Here is an 18,738-nt window from a genome sequence, read left to right on the forward strand (position 1 = left end):
AAAAGTAGATTGTCAACATGATAATCACAGATTGAAGCCATTTTTTCCATCAGTGCTGCATACATTAAGCATACATACATGTAGTTAGAGAAAGGTTGTGCCTTTTTTCCAGATTACATGTGATGACGCTGGCGGTCGGTGACGGTGCCAACGATGTGAGCATGCTGCAGGCAGCAGACATCGGGGTGGGCATCATGGGACAGGAAGGGATGCAGGCCGTCATGGCTAGTGACTTCTCCACACCGCGTTTCTCATTTCTACGGAGATTACTGCTGGTGCATGGGCACTGGTGCTACTACAGGCTGGCAACTGTAGTGGCTTACTTCTTCTACAAAAATGCTGTAAGCCCATTGTTTGTCATCTCTAGTCTTCATTACTTATACATGTACATGTACCATATTTGGGTGATTTTAAACACAATTTGATTACATCATTATTAAGGTACATTCGTGCTCAGATCTAGTATTGGCTTTAGCAGAAATCTGCAAAGATTGGGATTTGACCAATTTTGTAACATGTACATGTGAGGGACAAAATAATCATGCATTTACTACCAGTATATCAGTTAGCACAAAATATACATGTAAATTGTAGCGTTTAATGCATTTTTTGTTTCCTTTTGCAGGCATTTGTGTTCGTCCTATTCTGGTACCAGCTGCTGAACGGTTTCTCAGGCTCTGCACCAGGAGACCAGTACTACCTTCTCTTCTTCAACATCCTCTTCACTTCAGCCCCACAGGTCAGAGGTCATAGTCTGCTCCAGAAAGATGACTCACTTCTTTGTACCAAAATTTGTGTTGGCTACAGTAGAAAGCAGCTGATGGAGTTAGATGTGGAAAGACACTGTAAATATGTGCTGTAGAATTGATTGGATTATCAGAAGAACATAATGTGAGACAACTCAATCCTCTTTGGTGCCAGGTGGCACGTGAGGCTTCAGGAAATCCCTTCATCTTGGTCACTATTCTTGTCTTAGGAGAATCTTCTCTTCTTAACTTCCTTCTCCATGCAATGTCACCAAGTCCACCTTGGTATCCCTCTCAATCTCTTTCCATGTGGCTTCCCCCTTTGCACAATGCTTGGTAGTCTTTCATATATGTAGCTATGTACATACATATGCGAATTAAATGGTCAATAGGCATTTATTTGTAGTGCTTGCACTCAACAGCATTTCAATATTTTGCCTTGACACAATATAGAAGGAATTGGGTTAGGCTTTAACAGATAACTTTGTAACTGCTTGCATCTCTTCCAACAGATAGTTGTGGGTGTACTTGACCAGAATCTCCCAGATGATGCCCTTAGCAGCTTCCCTGAGCTGTATGCTGTGGGGAGGGAGAGTCGCACTTACCGCAGGGAACACTTCTGGTGGAACATATGTGATGCACTGTACCAGAGTGCTGTCATGTTCTTCATTCCATATGGGGTATGTTTTCATGTCAGCTACTTCATCTTATAAAGAAAAACATAATTATGTAGAAAGTATCAGTCTGCTTAAGCATAAAGGCATGTTGGATGTGTCCACAATATTTTTGGCTTACCTGCACATTACTACACTCGGCACAAAAAGTTTGGAATATCAACTTCGGTTGATCATATTTCTGTTGTTTCTGCATAAATTTCAATATATTATATATCTATAGAAAGCTTGCCTGATTTTCTTTCCAATGGTATCAAACTCATTGTCATTGTTAACTCATGGAACATACACTAGGCCTGCTAACGTCAGTGGGTCACGAAAAAAAAGTGCCCAAATTCACCCGTTTTTGTTCAAAAACTGTATCGTCCGATTGTTATGGCCGCGGGTGACAATGATTCAAACAATCCTTTTATCACCTAACTTTTGGTTTACAGAACATCCAAGTTTCTTTTTAGCATATCTGAGTAGATTATTTTATGAGTGTAAATTCATGGAACGAGGACTAGGCCCGCTTACATACAGGAGGTCCTAAAGATAAAGTGCCAAATTTACCCTACTAAAGTCAATCACTCCATTCTGCTCATTTTCTTCCGTCGGTATTAACTTGTGAATGAAGGCAAGTTGAATAAACAGGACATGTCAATCAAAGCTACTGTTACTCTTTATTCAAGCAAAAAAATCTGAACCATGGCAAGAGGTGATCAATCGAATGCTAGCCATAAGCCGTAGGAAGGCCTAAGACTGTACTCCAGCATCCAATGGTCCTTGCTCTGTGTGGACTGGTGTTGTAATCTTGCAAAATGGCATTTGGTCCCATATTGAAGAGGTAGGATATTATTACGACTGGATGGAGGATGGTGTCCCTATATCTCACCACATTGAAGTTGCCTGGAATGATTACGAGTCTTGTTTTTCCTATGGCGGTTATACCGCCCGAAACCATGACGCTGCCTCCACCACCAAATGCCGAAAGTTACTCTTGTCGTGTCAGCGTGCGGTTCTCCTTGCCGCATCCGCGCTTTGATTCTGCCATCCAACTATCGAAAGGGCAGAATCACACAAGTGTGCTAAAACCTTGTATGTTCCGTATACCAAATGTGAGGTGAGAAGAAGATTGATTGAACCAGTAACACACGCGCCAATATCAATATCAACAGGACGATACAGTGTTGAACAGAAGTAGGGGAATTTGGGCACTTTTTTTTCGTGACTCACTCATGTAAGCAGGCCTTGTGCTCGTTTCATGTGTTTACAATCATGATAAGTTTGACACCATAGGAAAGAAAATCACACAAGCTTTCTATTGATATATAATACATTGAAATTGATGCATAAATAACGGAAATATGATATACCAAAGTTGATATTCCAAACTTTTTGTGCCGAGTGTAGTTGTATTGTTCTTATACATGTACGTTTACCATTGATTCAAATGTTGTAATGATTTTTTTTCCCATTTCAGGCCTATGCGGATAGTGACGTGGGAATCTGGGAGTTTGGAATGACAGTGATTGGTGTTGCACTGGTGGTCACTCTGGCCCATCTGGCCATACAGATCAAATGTTGGGTAAGTTACCTTACATATACACTGAAGCATTGTACCTCGAGTGCTGTTTGATTAAAAAGGTCAAAATAAGCTTTAATATTTCAACCTCCTTTGTTTGACAGTGATTTTGAACACTGAAGTGCCATGGTTTTGCTTTATGTGTCATTCCATTGTGCTGCTCAACGGTTGAAAAAAGAAAGCACATATGAATCAAAGGGTGTTGAACTTTCAGACATACCCACATGTGCTGATAATGCTGGCGAGCCTACTGCTGTATCTGATCTTCAGCTTGGTGTACTCTGCAAGCTGTGTCACCTGTAACCCATTGGGGAACCCCTACTGGCTGTTCCAACATACCATCAGCACCCCTGAACACTGGTTGCTGTTGATTTTGACCACTATTATAGCCCTGTTTCCGAGGTAAGTCGCCTACAATAAGTTGTACCTGATGTCAGGTTCTCACTACTCACTTTACAGCACTAGCACTACTTAGTCTCTCACTTTATACATGTAGCATTGCATACCTACCTACCTACCAGTCCTACATGTACATACCTACCTTGTCACTATCAAAGTTGACTCTCTGTATCTGAATTTTCTACCAAAACTGTGGTCTTTTTTTACTGCTACTACTGTTTGTACTACATGTATGTACTTCTAATACTAATACTACTACATACTCCTTACTGTAACTATACATGAAGAATTTGGCTGTTTGCACCACTTCTTCCCACTAATGTCATGTAGGTTGCTGTATAATTCAGACTCCAGAAAATTAGTTTGTTGAGCTCCCCATACTAAAAATGGATGGAAATCCCCTTTACTTACTTAGACTTAAATCACCCTTGCGCCACTTGTTTCCATACATACATGTATAAGTCACATATAACATATTGACATTAACTACATCATCAGCCTTATGTACATATGTCCCCTTGTTTCCACCCAGGTTCCTAGTTCAGTATGTTCAAAGTGTTCTGTTCCCGACGAGAGTTGATCGGGCACGTCTGTTCACAAAGCGGCCTTATGGAGACGAGCGCAGCAGCACTTCCACAGCAACTTCCTTTGTTATAAGTTAAGGGAGTTTACTCTGATGGTTTTGAATATGTTTGCAGAATACAGTTTCCCTTTTTAGGAGACAAATGAATTGATGTCCTTTTAAACTGGGACTTAAACTGACAGATGACCACTATTGTATGCTTCAGTTTTTGATGTAGTACTACATAATTTGTAGTTCTCATCTTCAAAACACTTTACACTTTTGATAAGAAGTTTTTTTAGAGAGCTCTATTTTATAACTTACTGGTGTTTGGTACTGTTGTACTGGTGAGATATTACTGGGACAGAATGGCCAGTATTTACATGTTCATTCAGGTTTCGGTCTGTTAACCAGAACTGCACACCAAAGTGGAAAGATTGCCAACATAGATGCAATTCCGTATAGAAAATAGATGTCAGTTTATGCAGTGCAGACAGCTTCCTTTGAGACATGCAATATTAATGCAAAAACACTGCGTTTTCTCCAAAAGATGCAATATGTTGTTAAGGAGCTGCAAGTGTTGACAGATAATGGAACAGTGTGTGAGTAGTGCATGTGATAATGTTTGTTTCTTTCCGTGTGTGTTATGTTTCTGTGTGTTTTTTGTTGTTGTTCTTGTTGTCCACCACTGTCTGTGATGCTTTGCTTTTGAAAGTCGTACTCAGGGTTTTGCTGCTGAATGTAGTTGTCATCTCTGTGAATGTGCAACAGCTGCTAACTGTATTGTATAAAACACTCTCCCATAGAGCAATAATTCCATATGCTGCTGTATGGCGAAAGCCTCTTCTACGATGCACATGTACACATGTAGCTACGTAAGAAATTAGTGAAAGGAACAGTGAATTTTTCAGTGGAAGTGCACCCTTTTCAGTCCATCTCATCATGCAAGTAGTCATGGGGCACCATTTTTCTGTTTTGTTTTACCTGTTGATATGAGATTAGAGCCCCTCTGCTTACATCAGAACTAATGTGCCTTAAGTTTACTTTGTTCTATATGCCATTGCATTATAGTCAATTGTGACCACTCAACAGACTGGTTTGAAGTAAAAATGGTCATAGTAGACCAGTAGAGTCTAGCCACGATAGACAGGGTTATTAATGCTTGGGGCAATAGAAAAATGATCAGGGACCACTAAATGGTGGTTACAATGACCAGATGGTCCTTATGCACAGGCATTCTCTAGTACATGTTTGATTTGTACATGAATGTAGAGTCAGCACCAATGTTCTACCCATTGCCATAACAATACTCACTGGGTCCCATGCCTTCCTGACACTTGTTGCCATGACAGCAGAGCTGTGTACATTTTACCATTACATAGCAGAGTTGTCCACTCACCACCATGATGCCACATTTAACTCACACCATATTTGTCCACTTGCCAAAATTCCACCTGTTGTCATAATTAAAGAGATTTGCCATTCTACCTACAAAGCTTGGATATGACAATTTAGGAATACAGTGAGTTATGCTAAACCAGGAAGGACTTAGGTGTGAACTCCTTAGTAAACTGTTTTATCAAAACAAACAAAAAGGAATAGTACACCCACAGCTTAAACATCTACAAAGATTGCACTACAAGATTGGAATATATACCATGTTAATGTTATCTTAGGTGAGAAAAGTTGATGTACAAACCATACACCAGTCCCAACAAAAAAAAGAATCACAGTCACCCTCCTCCTCCAGAGTAATCCTTCCTGGTCCATCATTCATGTCGTTAAAGTGGTATCTGTTTTACTATATATGATTTATCTTTGATATAAAGATATTATTGGTGATGTGTTGTGCCAAATTTGAATAAGTGATAGCCATCTTATGGTATGAGACACAGACAAATTGGAAACTGCTGACATTTAGCAAGTAGTTATAATCCTATATAAACCAACCAATCACAGTTGTGCCTCTGTACTTCGCTTGAGGAGTACACATTAGTGCAGTAAAGACAAGGCTTGTGTATGCACACAAATGGCATCAATGCAATTATATACTTTCAGGTTAAGTTGCACTATCACATGGTTTACCATGCATGTATTTTCACCAGTTCATGTTAAGTGTTTTATTAATGCTTGCTCTTACAGATCTAAGATTTAAAAGTTCCCCATCTACAGTGGAAGTGTCATCAAGACAAAGATTTGTTTAGTTCACTTTTTTTTCCAGAAGAATGTTGAACAAGACAGAGAAAATAGGAGTTTTGTTATGTGTCTTACACACAAAGAATTTTAAAAACAATTTCATTTGTTTTTGTTCTACAATATCTAGAAAGCAGCATGAAATGGTATGCAATTTGGAATTGAGATAGTGACTGTACTTTTAACAGGTCAATAACAGATTGAACTGGTGTGTCATATTTGTGGAAGTGTATATGTTAGTATGCTAAGTAGTGAGAAATGTACATCTTAGAAGCAATATGTGTTAGGAGGCAGCAATTTGACAAAGTTTTGCAGTGACCTACATGTAGTTACCATTTTATCCTTAATTAACTAAATGCAAAATATTCTGAATCAGTTTTATAGCATTTAGTGATGACTGATGAAAGATGTTTACAGATTTTGACTGTTATGGCTGTCAAGGAATGTGAACAGATTTTGACTGTTGCCATTACATTGTACATGTATTAGCAAACATTACACAAATACATTGATATCTTGACAGTTTAAGTGTTTGGTTCCTTCTTGGTGAAGTTGTCTCAATACAAAATGTATACATGTACAAACACATTTATCAAAGTTTACAACAATGTATCTTCCTTCTCTCTCACATTAGCTTCTAATATAGCCTCAGAAGCCTTAGCCAGATCCACAATGAAAGTAGCAGCTCTCTCTCCCTGCTGAGGTACATGTAGGCTTTTAGCTTCATTAAATTTCATTTTGTTTGTTTTGGGTCATGTGGAATTGAAATTGTCAAGAGTCAGGAAGAGAAAACACATTGTCATCTCCTGAATCTTACAGGTTTATGTGAAAGCTGTAGGACCTTGCTGCATGTAGATTGTATCTTCTTCAATAGTCAAAGAAGGCAAAAAGACAAGTTGCCCGATCAGGGCTGTAACTTTAGCAGCACTGAGTTGTATTGTATTGTATGGTAGGAGATGAATCGTAAATGGTTCCTTACAAATCTGCAACACATTAGACTAAAGCTGCTTATGGGAAAAGCAATGTCATCATACACATTTATCATATGTGTGACCTATGGAGGAGAATGAAAAGTAAGTAAGAATGAAAGTATATCTGATCTATGCTGTACTTTCGGAATGACATTAAAACAGTAACTTGTTCATTTGTGCTTTGCTATAACAGTGAATGTTCCCAACTGGACATTTTCATTTAGTTTACACTCGGACATGTTCAGCAAAAGGCCTAGTCTGAGAAAGAGCAGTATATAAATGAGATGCTTAGTTAAACATGGCAAGTGAGCTGCTATGATTGTTTAGCTGTGCTGGTGAATGTCTACACCACACTGTTCCTCATAACAGATTATTAATGGAAGATAAAGTCAGTCGAGCCAACAGATGGTTGCTGGTCACTTGCACTGGCCTTGATAACAGAACCTGATGGTTGCTGGCCATCGTGGACATCTTCAGTCGAGCCACCAGATTGTTGGTCACTTTCACTGTCAGAATGTTGGAAGAATAACTCCATCTTCGAGATCTCAGAAGAGGCGCTCTTCTTAGGCGCAGGCTCGGCTAAAGAAGTAATAAAAAAGAAAGAAAAAAGTTAGTGGACTGTGCCAAGGGAAAAAAGGTTTTGTTACACATAACTAAACTTTCGTCCAACACAAAGGTATACACGGATCAAATTTTCAACCACCGCTGCCGCCTTCTTTAGGATTAGTACTAGTACTGTTAATCAATCAGTACTGATCCTGAAGAAGGCGACAGACAGCAGTGGTTGAAAATTTGATCCGTATATACCTATTGTACCATGATTACTACCAACACAGATGGGCTTCCATGACAATTTGAGAAAAGGTTTTATTAGGTACAGGTACACGAATTTAAATGCATTAACAGTATTTTGAAGCTGCTTTGTACGATTTCCAGTATGGTTGAAAGTCTAGTTTTTTTTCCATTTTTAGAAACAGTCGAAAATTTATGTGCACACGGATGTCATCCATGTAATCAAATCAACATGGCCTTATATCATTTAGAATGGCAAAGATACATGTACGACAATCAACTTCTTACATCTTTAATATATCTTTGTATGTGATCAGCTTTATGACTCTACCAGACAGCAATTTCTGTAAGGAATTTGCAAAAGATAAAAAAGAATGTTGATCTCCAGGTTGAACCATTTACATGACTTTACAATACAATCCCGTGACCAACATGATGATGAGTATACAACATAGAGAGATATTCATGATAACACCTGTCAGTGTGCTGAGAATTCAAGGTACCTTGTATATTGGATGTTAGTACTTACGCTCATGATGGACCATGATGGCTTTGAAAAAGCCATGGTGACTCTGTTGTGCCAGCAGTTCCTCGTGAATTCGCACGGCTTCCGCGTGCTCAAACTTCTCCTGGGTGGACCGCAGCAGTTTAGCCTTGTCAAGGACTGGAAAGAGGCATGCAAAGGGTTTCAAGTATTAGGCCAGTCAAAAACTTGGCAGTGATGGATACTTTTTTGGGTACGTGCTCTGTCCATATGCCTGATTTTCCCAAATGACACTCTTAATATTATACTTACTTACTTTACTTTGGTCGAGCTCGAGCCAAGCTTGAAAGTCGTCTCCACTCCTCCCTGTCTTTCATCAAGGACTGGATTTTCCTCACATCATGTAGGTCAGTGTGGGCTCTGAGATTATCGATGTAGTTGACTTTGGGTCTTCCCGGCTTTTCCAATTATAGTCCATTTCAAACATGCCCAGCAGCCATATAATGGTGACTGGAGCAGGTGGCTATTTGACACACCCTATGTACCTGCTCACTGGTCTTCTGACATTGACCCCTTGTTCTGACACCCTCATGTTAGGGTAGGGTACATTCAATGACACACTCATCAGTCAGTCTGGGTCTTTCAGAAAAAGGAGAGGAATGAGCCCGTAATGTCCCCCAAGAATTTGGTCAAGCACACTAAATCACCTCTATCTGATCTTATTCATAAGGTTTTACAGCATCCAGACTAGAGGTTTGATGCCTTTGGGTTGGACTGAGTCCATGCATTGAACTAAAGCCTTCATGTCCCAACTGAAGGACAACCTGGTCACTAAATTCTAGTTTTTATGGGTTTTCAAAGAACCATCTAAAACAGTGTTTAGTTTGAGGACAAAAGGTTTTTAAATATTAGTGGAATGGGAAGCTGATGGCACTGTTCTGTTTTGCAGTATTTCACTTAGATCAGAGTAGGGAAAGCCTGGGTTTCAAGAAAGATAACAATAACACTTACTCTTGAAGATGGAGAAAGTGATCAATCCAGTATATGCCATGATAGCAACAAGTCCACCAATGTTGACTCCTAGTTGATGCCAGGCAGCAGACTGTCCATCATAGCCGCAGTAGAAGATACCCTTCTCCTTGTCCATAAAAGGACAAATGAATATACCCCACATTCCAGGTGCCAGGTGCACTGTGGGAAGGTACAAAGTAAAAGAGAGTTCACAGCCACTGTCACTTCTCACTGACAAAAGTTTTCCTTTTAGGACTGCTTCACGCTTGCTGCTCATCGGGACATCATACTTATTGGCACCATCCTGAACATTTGTTGTTGTTTGTTTCTTTAAAACTACCAATAAATGCCGTGTTTTGGATTCTATCACCGTCACAACTGCACAAACAGAACTGTTGATACAGCAATATGAAAACCATATGATAGGGTTGAATGCCAGTTTAACTAATAGATGTAAGCCATCATAGATGGATTCCAATTACCCTGGAATATACATAATATATTACGCATTATTTTTGTCAATGAATCAATGGGCAGATTGCTAAGACTTAATGAAGTAGTAATAACAATCAGTGTAATTGTCTAACCTGCAGTGGTATCAATAGGGTCCTCAATTGGAGTAAACTTGTGCAGGCTAATGGACCACAAACAGTGAATAACGGCGCCCGAAGCTCCGATGAGTAGAGCACCGTAGTTAGTCACAACGTTAGCAGAAGCACAGACTGCCACCTAGACAAAACACAAGTCATTTTGGTCAACAACAGGCAAGGCTTGTCATCCATAATCTTCAGGATGGAAAGAGACTATAGTCAAATCAGAGCATAGCCTACCCTATGGAAAAGCAACATGTGCATGTACTACGGCATAGCCAATCTGAATTTGTATAGAGAATGAACTTACAGTGCCTGCTAGGCATCCATTCACTACGATGCACAGCACATAGTAGTCATTGATCTTCTTGTGAACCAGCCGCTCAAACAGAATGGTGGCTAAACCACCAGATGCACAGGCCAGTCCTGTGTTCATAACAGTACGGGCTATGGCACCAGAGTCTCCACGTGATGATATTGCACCCTGAGTACTGCCATTGAAGGCGAGGAAGCCGACCATCAGGATAAAGAAACCTGTACAAAACCAAGTACATCACAAATAAACAAACAAAACAATGGAAACCTTGTTCTAATACCTCATAATGCTTTATCTGACAACTCATAACCAATATAATTATGTATATGATACAATGCCAGGTGACCCTGCATTTGGAATATTTGGTTGCCTAAGCCTTTATGAGTGCTATTTTTATAGAATCAGTAATCATGACTGAGTCTATCTATCAACGTACATGAAAGATGCAGAATGGTTGATTTATATTTCTTACCCAAGGTGACCAGAGCTGGAGCAGACTCAGGGATGGCATGATCTTCAACTTCCTTAGCCAACTTTCTGCGACCCAATACCATGGCCCCCATTAGGGCAGCTGTCCCTCCGCAGGCATGTACAACACCGCTTCCAGAAAAGTCCTGAGTATCTCATGAAGAGTGTAATACTTTCTGTTAGTGTATGACTTTATGCAGAAGAAAAAATTCTAGATGGGATTTTTTGTCATTTCTTAAGAAGACACAAGTTTGAAATGTTAGCATGTCAATGTTAGGCAACAAAATATGTTCTCATATTTATTTTGTTCAAAAAGGGTCATCTACTAAAAAAACCAGCACTAAAAAAACTGATATCTATTTTTGATAAAACGGAACGTCTTATTGCATCTCAGAGAGGGAAGCTGGAGAAGCATCGGGGTAATTGGGGAACCTTATGTTTAATTTGATTTCAGAATGTAGAAATAATCATGACATAATAAATATGATATAAAAATGATATTTGATTTAATGTGTTACAATAATAACATGATGAAATGATTATAATAGTCATGATGTAATAATTATATGAAATGATGACATGTATGAAATGATATGATCTGTCCATAATGAGGTAACAATATGACAATGATATGATCTTATGTGTTACAATATTATGGAAAATGATATGTGGTAATGATTTGATAACTAAAATGATAATGAGAAAAATGACATAATAATTACATGATATGATTTGTTAAGTATATAATGTGGGCTGTTTGACAAGATATGCGAATATTTAGGGAGGCTCTGCTTTTTCTGTATCATAATTTATCATTGACAATAAAATTATTTTAAAAAACCAGCACTGACGAGTTCACCCAAAAGCCTGAACAAGTTTTCTTTCACTTTCCATCGGAGACACATTTTTGCAAAGCTTTTAATGCTCTATTTACAGCGTGCACTACTTACCTGGAAGGTAAGACCATACAAATCAGAGTTGAGCCAGCCATAGTCACTCCATGCCCAATGAACAACAGTTGGGTACACAAAGCCGGTGATGACGAAAGAGTAGATCAGGTACCCATGGTACGAGGTGCGACCAACCATGGCCCCAGACACGATAGCCGTGGCAGTGGCAGCAAATGAATATTGGAAGAATACATAGGTCAGTGCATCATCGCTCTCAAGATTGGTAAGGGCGAAGTGGTTCGTCCCCATGTATCCGCCGGTTGTTGGGCCAAACGCCACAGCATATCCAAAGAAGAAGTAGCCTACAGTTCCGACACCTACGGAAACAAGCCAACAGCCCTCTTGGTAGACATCAATACAATATGATACTGCTCATAAGCCATACTTGCAAGGGCAAAGGTAAAATACTGCTAGCACTATAGAATACAAATGCTTACTGCTTCTACATGTATATCAGTTGTGGTGTGGTGTACATGTAACGTTACATTTGGCTTGAAGTTTTGTCTTGTATCGATGCCAAATCTGAAGAAAAAAGACGCATTGCATATGAATATGAAGTATTACTATCCCACAGGAGCTGCTAAGGCAAAGGGTCGATTGGATATTAAATCAGGTAATCATGTCATGATGGCGAAAGAGTAGACCAGATCTGCCCATAGTATGAGGTAAGGCCAACCTTACCTAGATAGCATGCCCCCAATGATAGAAAGAGGGGACACTCGTTTTGTTTAGTGCTGTAGTCGACCCTGACTTTTCGCAGTCAACGACCGAACGTTAGGGCAGAGACATGCTACTTACAAACGTCCATGACATTGTTGAGCAGGATGGCGAAGACGTTGGAGACCTTGACCGAACCGACTTCCAGCAGGGCGAAGCCCCCCTGCATGGTCATGATGAGGCAGCCGCACAGGATTTCCAGCAGTGTGTTCAAGCTCACGGCGAATACGTCTAGCTTGCCGTTGATATCCGCGATCGCGGCCTCTGTGGCGTTCATCCGCCCGTCAAGAGTTTCCAGTGTCGCCATAATGGAAATACAGCTCTCCGCCGACCTGAAACAAAAAAAATGAGTTGGTTGTTTAGAGAAAAATGAATCGTTAGCACCAGAATCTACCGAATATGTTCTTACTTACAACGGTCGACTAAATTGTTGCCATGAGAACGTTCTATGATTTGTTGGTGCTTTTTAGATTGTGACGTAGGATCGACTGTATCGACCGGGAATAAATCCATATTTGGAAGAAGCTGAGTTGTGTTGATCCTGACAACACAACTGTTACTGCTTCTATATCATCAGTTGTGGTGTGGTGTACATGTACATTTGGTTTGAAGTTTTTTCCTATATCCATGTAGCCTGGGGTTACCATCCGAGTAGTAGTTCGCTCCTATGTTCGCCTCTGCTGAACAGCAGAGAAGCGACAGTATATAGTGGACTATCATAAGGACTATCAGAGCGAGAAGCTACTGTTTATGGTGTATAATAAACGCCGGAGCGAACTACTTTCCGGATGGTATCCATGCCAAATAAGAAAAAAATCTCAGATTGGTATATTGACTTGAAACTTGGAAATCATAAATTTAGACCATCGTAAACGAAATTCCGGTCAAACCCGGTGCTTTCTATTCTTGAATCAAAATTATGTAATGACTTCGCGGAATTACGGCGCTTTTGCATTACGCCAACGAAATCTATGATAAGTCTTATACTTTCAGAAACTAGACGGTTTGCTCATTCTTACTCAAGAGATTTCCTGTTGGTTTGAAACCTAAACAATAGGTTCAAAACAAGAGGGAAAATTACACAAACTGCACCTGACTTCGGGTCGTATTTGTGACAGGAAAACGATATACGATCGGTTCAAAAATCTATATCAGCCAAAAAGGAGACTGAAATGCTGTGAATGACTTGAAATTTAGAAGATACCCTGTTATATACTCCAGCGACAATCTTTCTTGGAAGGGGTGTTGACGCACGGAGTCATGTAAGTAACTAACGGACCACTTCCTCTCGCGGAAGGAAAAGAAAACTGCATAGAAGTAGAAATCTTGGCATGGCAACAATCGAATCGTAGGTTCGGTCAGAGCCCTCGAATTCCGGAGGTCAACGACCTACCTACCTACCTACCTAGTTCCTTGACCTCCAGGTCGTTGGGGGGACAAGGTAGACATGAAGATCGAGAGTTGCCTCCAGGTTCGTCTTTCCCTAGCCAGGGTTATCCTCTCCCATAGGCTGAGGCCCGTCCAGTCAGCGATGTTATCCTGCCAAGCTTTTCGCTGCCGTCCACGGCGACGTCCACCTTCCACCGTTCCTTGTAGGATCGTCTTGGCCAGGTTGTTGTGTCGGGTGACGTGCCCGAACCATTGCAGTTTACGTCTTTTAACTGTTGCTAGAAGTGTTTCCTGCGGGCCAACGAGGCTGCGTACCTGTTCATACTCGTTCGTGACGTGTTCATAGTACGACTACGAAATGTGAAGTAGCTTACGCAGGCACAAAGGCTCGGATCTTCCTCTCTGTTGCTGCCAATAGAGTCCAGGTCTCACACCCATACAACAGTATGGACACAACTAGGGTTTTGTAGAGCTTGAACTTGACAGAAAAGCTGATGTTGTTGGATTTCCAGATCCTGGACAGACGAGCCATTGCAGATGTTGCCATGGCAAACCTCCTCCGTACATCTGTCTCGCTAGTACCGTCTTTTGTAATGGTCCCTCCTAGGTAAGTAAATGTTCCCACCTCTTCCAGCAGTTCCCCGTTCATAAGGATGACTGCATGTGTCTCATCCGTACTGTTCATCATCACCTTGCTTTTCTCGGTGCTGACCTCCATGCCGAACGATCCAGTACTCTCTGTTAGCTTGTCTGTGAGGTCTTGGAGTTCTGTGTTGCTGCCGGCTAGAAGGTCAATGTCGTCTGCAAAGCGAAGGTTGCAGATGCGTCTGCCACCAATGGAGATGGAGGTGTGATGATCGTACAAAGCGTCCTGCATGATCTTCTCCAGATACAGGTTGAACAAAACTGGTGACAGCAAGCATCCCTGGCGAACCCCGACTGTTGTCCTGAAGAACGACCTACACATGCACAATCCACAAATTTCACAGTCGAACCGCAGGTCGCTCAAGTCTCTAAATACGACGTTTGTCGTGTAAACAACTGCCTGTTGTGCAGCAAAAAGACATCATACCTACATAATGTTTATACTTTTTCGCATCTACATGCTTCGCGCAGTACAACCATGTAGATATTTTGTGCATTACAAACTGACAGCAAACGCCGTAGCATTAGAAACATTGGCGATTTTTGGTCAGTTTTCTCGTGCTTATCCAGGCCTCGAAATTCATTTTTGGGATTAGGTGCACTGGTGCACCCAGCTTAAAAAATTGGGTGCACCAAAACATTTTTGGGTGCACCACTAAAATTTAAGTAGAATGTCAGAAAATCCTAATAATAAAACTTAGTTACAAGCTATCAAATTCTTAAACAAGTACCATGACAGACATTTTTATTATCTTTCTAACGCTTTGTAGATGTCAAGAAGAATATGATGTATACCAGTATACTTTAATATATTTACATACATAAGCCTATGAAAATATTTGGGTGCACCCACAGAAAATAATTGGGTGCACAGCTCCAATTTTAGGTGCACCTGGGTGCACATGCACCCAGTATTTCGAGCCCTGTTATCGTTCACCTAGATCCAAAAAGCTAAATTCACAGTGTGATAGTCAATTCCCACATCTTTCGTTTTATCCCAAAGTCCCCTGGATCACTTTTACCGGAAACGGGTTTGCCCCGAAATAAATTGCGACAATACCCACTTTGCCATGGTGAAATTTTCACCGAGGTACAGCTATAGCTACCGCGCCTTCCCGTGTTTTGGCTACATTTTGCGTGGTATAACAGAACTCATTTCTCGGTATTAGACTCTGTACGAACGCAGCTGTCACATGCAATGTAATAAATGACTTGGTGACAGTCACGTACAGGCAGACAAAGGTTTTAGTACGCGGTACCGATCTTTCAAAAACCTCAAATTTGAAGATGATCAGATTCGAACACCGGAGTTCTATCTTGGTTCGAAAGATGGAAGTCAGCCAGTACGTTCCATTTTCGCTCCGCGGGGGTCAGGTAAGGTCAGGCATAATGTTGCAACTATCAGCCGGTGTTTGGAAAAGTTCACAAAACTAACGGCTCAAGTTTTGCCGTCTCAAATGGATTTCCTGAGACACTTCCAATCAAGACTGATATCACATGAAAGCCAGAAAAGTAAGATTTCTATACAAGTGTGACAAATCCCATTGAATAAAGTGTGAGTTCTGTAAAAACATAGTGAAAGGTTATTGTGTCCGGCTTCTCCATTGAAAAAGACACCCTAGAATTTAACCTGTTCCTATAAAATTTCTGGGCAGACCCGTTTCCGGTCAAATTAACCAGGGAACTTTGGTATCAATTCAAAGGTAAAGAAATGGGCAATCATGCTATGTAATTAGCTAATCAGATCTCTGTCAACTGTAAAAGATACTAGCACCTAAAGACTGCCCCAAATCGCCTATGTTTCGAAAGCCATAATGTTCGCTGTCACTTTGCAATGCAAGAATTATTTACACAGGTGTACGGGGCGAAACTCGTAGAAGTGAAAAAGTATAAACATTGTGCAGGTATGAGGTCTTTCTCCTGAACAGGTAGTTGTTTACACCACGCAGGTTAAATCGCTTTCGCGACAAAAGCCGTATCTAAGAAAATGACGCGTTCTACAGTGACCTGCGGTTCGACTGATAGTACTAGTATGAAGTGTGACCAACCTTATTTAGATAGCATACCTCCAATGATAGAAAGAGGGGGCACTATTGTTGCTTACTGCTGTAGTTGGCCTTGACTTTTCGCTGTGAACGACCGAACGTTAGGGCAGAGACATGCTACTTACAAACGACCATGACATTGTTGAGCAGGATGGCGTAGACGTTGGTGACATTGACCGAACCGACTGACAGGGCGAAGCCTGCCTGCATGATCATGATGAGGCAGCCGCACAGGATTTCCAGCAGTGTGTCCAAGCTCACAGCGAATACGTCTAGCTTGCCGTTGATGTCCGCGATCGCGGCCTCTGTGGCGTTCATCCGCCCGTCAAGAGTCGCCATGATGGAAATACAGCTCTCCGAAAAACCTTTTACATGAGTTGGTTGTTTAGGAAAAATGAACCGTTACAACACAAAGAGCACAAATGTGGGTAGAATCTATCGAACGAGTTCTTGTTGATTAAATTATTACCATGGAAACGGCACATCTATGATTGGTTGCTGCTATCTAGATTGTGACAAATCTTTTTATATCGACCGGGAACAATACCATATTTGGAAGAAGCTGAGTTGTCCTTAGTTGACCCTGACGTTCGATCATCAACGACTGCATTTAGATGTGATAGCCATTCTGGTATGGTAGCTTTATACCGGCTATCAGCCTTCAAACCTATCACCATCTAAATGATCCGGAAAATTTCGTGACTTGAACAAGAGGAAGAGGCAAAAATCATGTATTTTCAATGAAAATTTACAGGCTAGTAGAACCTGCTAAGTAGCTAGCCTGGTTACCATCCGGATAGTAGTTCGCTCCTATGTTCGCTTCTGTTCAACAGCAGAGAAGCGTCATATACGGGGAGATCAATAAGTTTTCGGCCTCACGCAGAAAAAATAAGCACACCTTGAATTTATAGGCACAATTTCATAGTGTGAAGCCTTTTATTAATATCATCCATATTTCAAATCACTGCAGTCATTACTTTCCAGGCATTCGTTTTTTGAAAATCAGAGGGTAAGATGCGAGAAAGAAAAACAAGGGTGAATTGTGATCAGACATGTGTGGTCGAGTTCCCCATGCCGTAAATTCTTTGTTATTAACGAAGACATTGTCAAAATGTTTGATAATGATTCTCTTCTTTTTTCAAGCAGAAAGAAGTGGGTGTGCAGCAAGTTTTCTCGTGAAAAATATATACGGAGATATGAATGTGTGAAGGATGATACATCTGCGAGGTTGTAGTGACGATATCGTTGCCAAGGCTGTTGCTAATAAGGCTGTTAAGTTTCAGATCGTACTCCACAACAAAACTGATACATGCACAGAAGTAATTTTTCTGTACTATTTTGTTCTGATTACCTCAGTAGAAGTATAAGGAACAGTGTTGCAATGTTTGACGAAATACGTTATTTCTAGTTGTGTCTTTCAGGATCATTAGCAAAACTGTTGCCAATGTGGTACTCAGGCATGTTTCAAGAAAAGAACAACAGAGAGTCAAGTTCTCTGACGTGTCATTTTGTCATCTTGTAAATCATGCATAACTGAAAAATATTATAATTGATTGGAAATGTTTATTTGGGCTCTACATGGGGGATATAGGGATACCCGACAGGGAATTACCTTGATCTTACACTTTTTTCGCTCTAAACCGTTATTTAGTACCTTAGCTACTAAATCACTGCGCATCTAGTATGTCGTACACAGTGGAAAGGCTCTGCATATGTGTTACCACACTACCAAAAATGATTTTTTCTGTGTATCTTGTTTTTCTTCCTCACAGAAAATTTATCTTCCAGGAAGAAAATTATTCTGTCCCCAAGAAATCTGAGAAAAACGTGCTTGTCCATGGACAAGCAAATTTTTGCTTGAATTTTTTTAGACATTTTTGAGATTAATATTCTTACACCAAGAATACTTTTCTTACATCAAGAGCAAAAATTCTTGTATTTCTTAAGAGTTTTGAAAAAAACAAGCATTTCTAGATTTTTTTTCTTGCACCATAAGAAAAAACAAGAAGATTTTGCTTAAAGTTCTTAGGTGTGAGAAAAAATTTTCTTCACCAAAGAAGAATAAGAAAATTGTTCTTTGCATGAGAATTAAGATTTTTTGGTAGATTCTTGTTTTGCTTGTTTTGCTTAGAATTTTATTCTACATTTTCTTCCTGCAAGAATATTTTTTCTTCATATAAGAATTGTCCATGGGGTAAGCAAAACAAGCAAAAATCATTTTT

General features: G+C 40.3%; 3 protein-coding genes across 3 annotated transcripts in view; 1 reads left to right on the forward strand and 2 right to left on the reverse strand.

Moving 5' to 3' along the window:
* LOC118413590 (probable phospholipid-transporting ATPase VD) overlaps positions 1 to 5,669 on the forward strand; it is a 26,466-nt gene extending 20,797 nt beyond the window's left edge. The window contains exons 23-28 of the mRNA XM_035817118.1: positions 113 to 341; positions 626 to 739; positions 1,259 to 1,426; positions 2,883 to 2,987; positions 3,199 to 3,386; positions 3,916 to 5,669. Of these exons, the coding sequence (XP_035673011.1) occupies positions 113 to 341; positions 626 to 739; positions 1,259 to 1,426; positions 2,883 to 2,987; positions 3,199 to 3,386; positions 3,916 to 4,045 (934 nt within the window). The 3' untranslated portion in view covers positions 4,046 to 5,669. The remainder of the gene's footprint in view (positions 1 to 112; positions 342 to 625; positions 740 to 1,258; positions 1,427 to 2,882; positions 2,988 to 3,198; positions 3,387 to 3,915) is intronic.
* A 1,382-nt stretch (positions 5,670 to 7,051) lies between these two features.
* On the reverse strand, positions 7,052 to 14,544 carry LOC118413591 (putative ammonium transporter sll1017). The gene is made up of 10 exons (XM_035817119.1): positions 14,452 to 14,544; positions 13,843 to 14,177; positions 12,519 to 12,769; positions 11,721 to 12,037; positions 10,775 to 10,916; positions 10,297 to 10,520; positions 9,984 to 10,125; positions 9,397 to 9,576; positions 8,431 to 8,565; positions 7,052 to 7,688 (listed from the first exon to the last, which is right to left on the reverse strand). Exons 1-10 carry the CDS (start codon positions 14,542 to 14,544, stop codon positions 7,483 to 7,485), a joined length of 2,025 nt encoding a protein of 674 aa, XP_035673012.1. The 3' UTR covers positions 7,052 to 7,482.
* On the reverse strand, positions 14,267 to 18,233 carry LOC118412824. Its single transcript, XM_035815862.1, has 2 exons — positions 16,642 to 18,233; positions 14,267 to 14,785 (listed from the first exon to the last, which is right to left on the reverse strand). The coding sequence occupies exons 1-2, from the start codon at positions 16,853 to 16,855 to the stop codon at positions 14,610 to 14,612; spliced, it is 390 nt and encodes a 129-aa protein (XP_035671755.1). The 5' UTR covers positions 16,856 to 18,233; the 3' UTR covers positions 14,267 to 14,609.
* Positions 18,234 to 18,738: the final 505 nt, after the last annotated feature.

Source organism: Branchiostoma floridae, chromosome 4 (assembly GCF_000003815.2).
Source record: "Branchiostoma floridae strain S238N-H82 chromosome 4, Bfl_VNyyK, whole genome shotgun sequence".
In the NCBI taxonomy this organism is placed as follows: Eukaryota; Metazoa; Chordata; class Leptocardii; order Amphioxiformes; family Branchiostomatidae; genus Branchiostoma; species Branchiostoma floridae.

Coding starts and splice junctions, on each gene's coding strand:
- LOC118413591 (XM_035817119.1), bottom strand. CDS start 14,544: ATGGAGGTCAGCACCGAGAAAAGCAAGGTGATGATGAACAGTACGGAT. Junction 10,126..10,296: donor ATGGATGCCTAGCAGGCACT/GTAAGTTCATTC, acceptor TGTTTTGTCTAG/GTGGCAGTCTGTGCTTCTGC. Junction 7,689..8,430: donor CATCATGGTCCATCATGAGC/GTAAGTACTAAC, acceptor TTACTTCTTTAG/CCGAGCCTGCGCCTAAGAAG.
- LOC118412824 (XM_035815862.1), bottom strand. CDS start 16,855: ATGGCGACTCTTGACGGGCGGATGAACGCCACAGAGGCCGCGATCGCG. Junction 14,786..16,641: donor CAACAATGTCATGGTCGTTT/GTAAGTAGCATG, acceptor GTGCATGTGTAG/GTCGTTCTTCAGGACAACAG.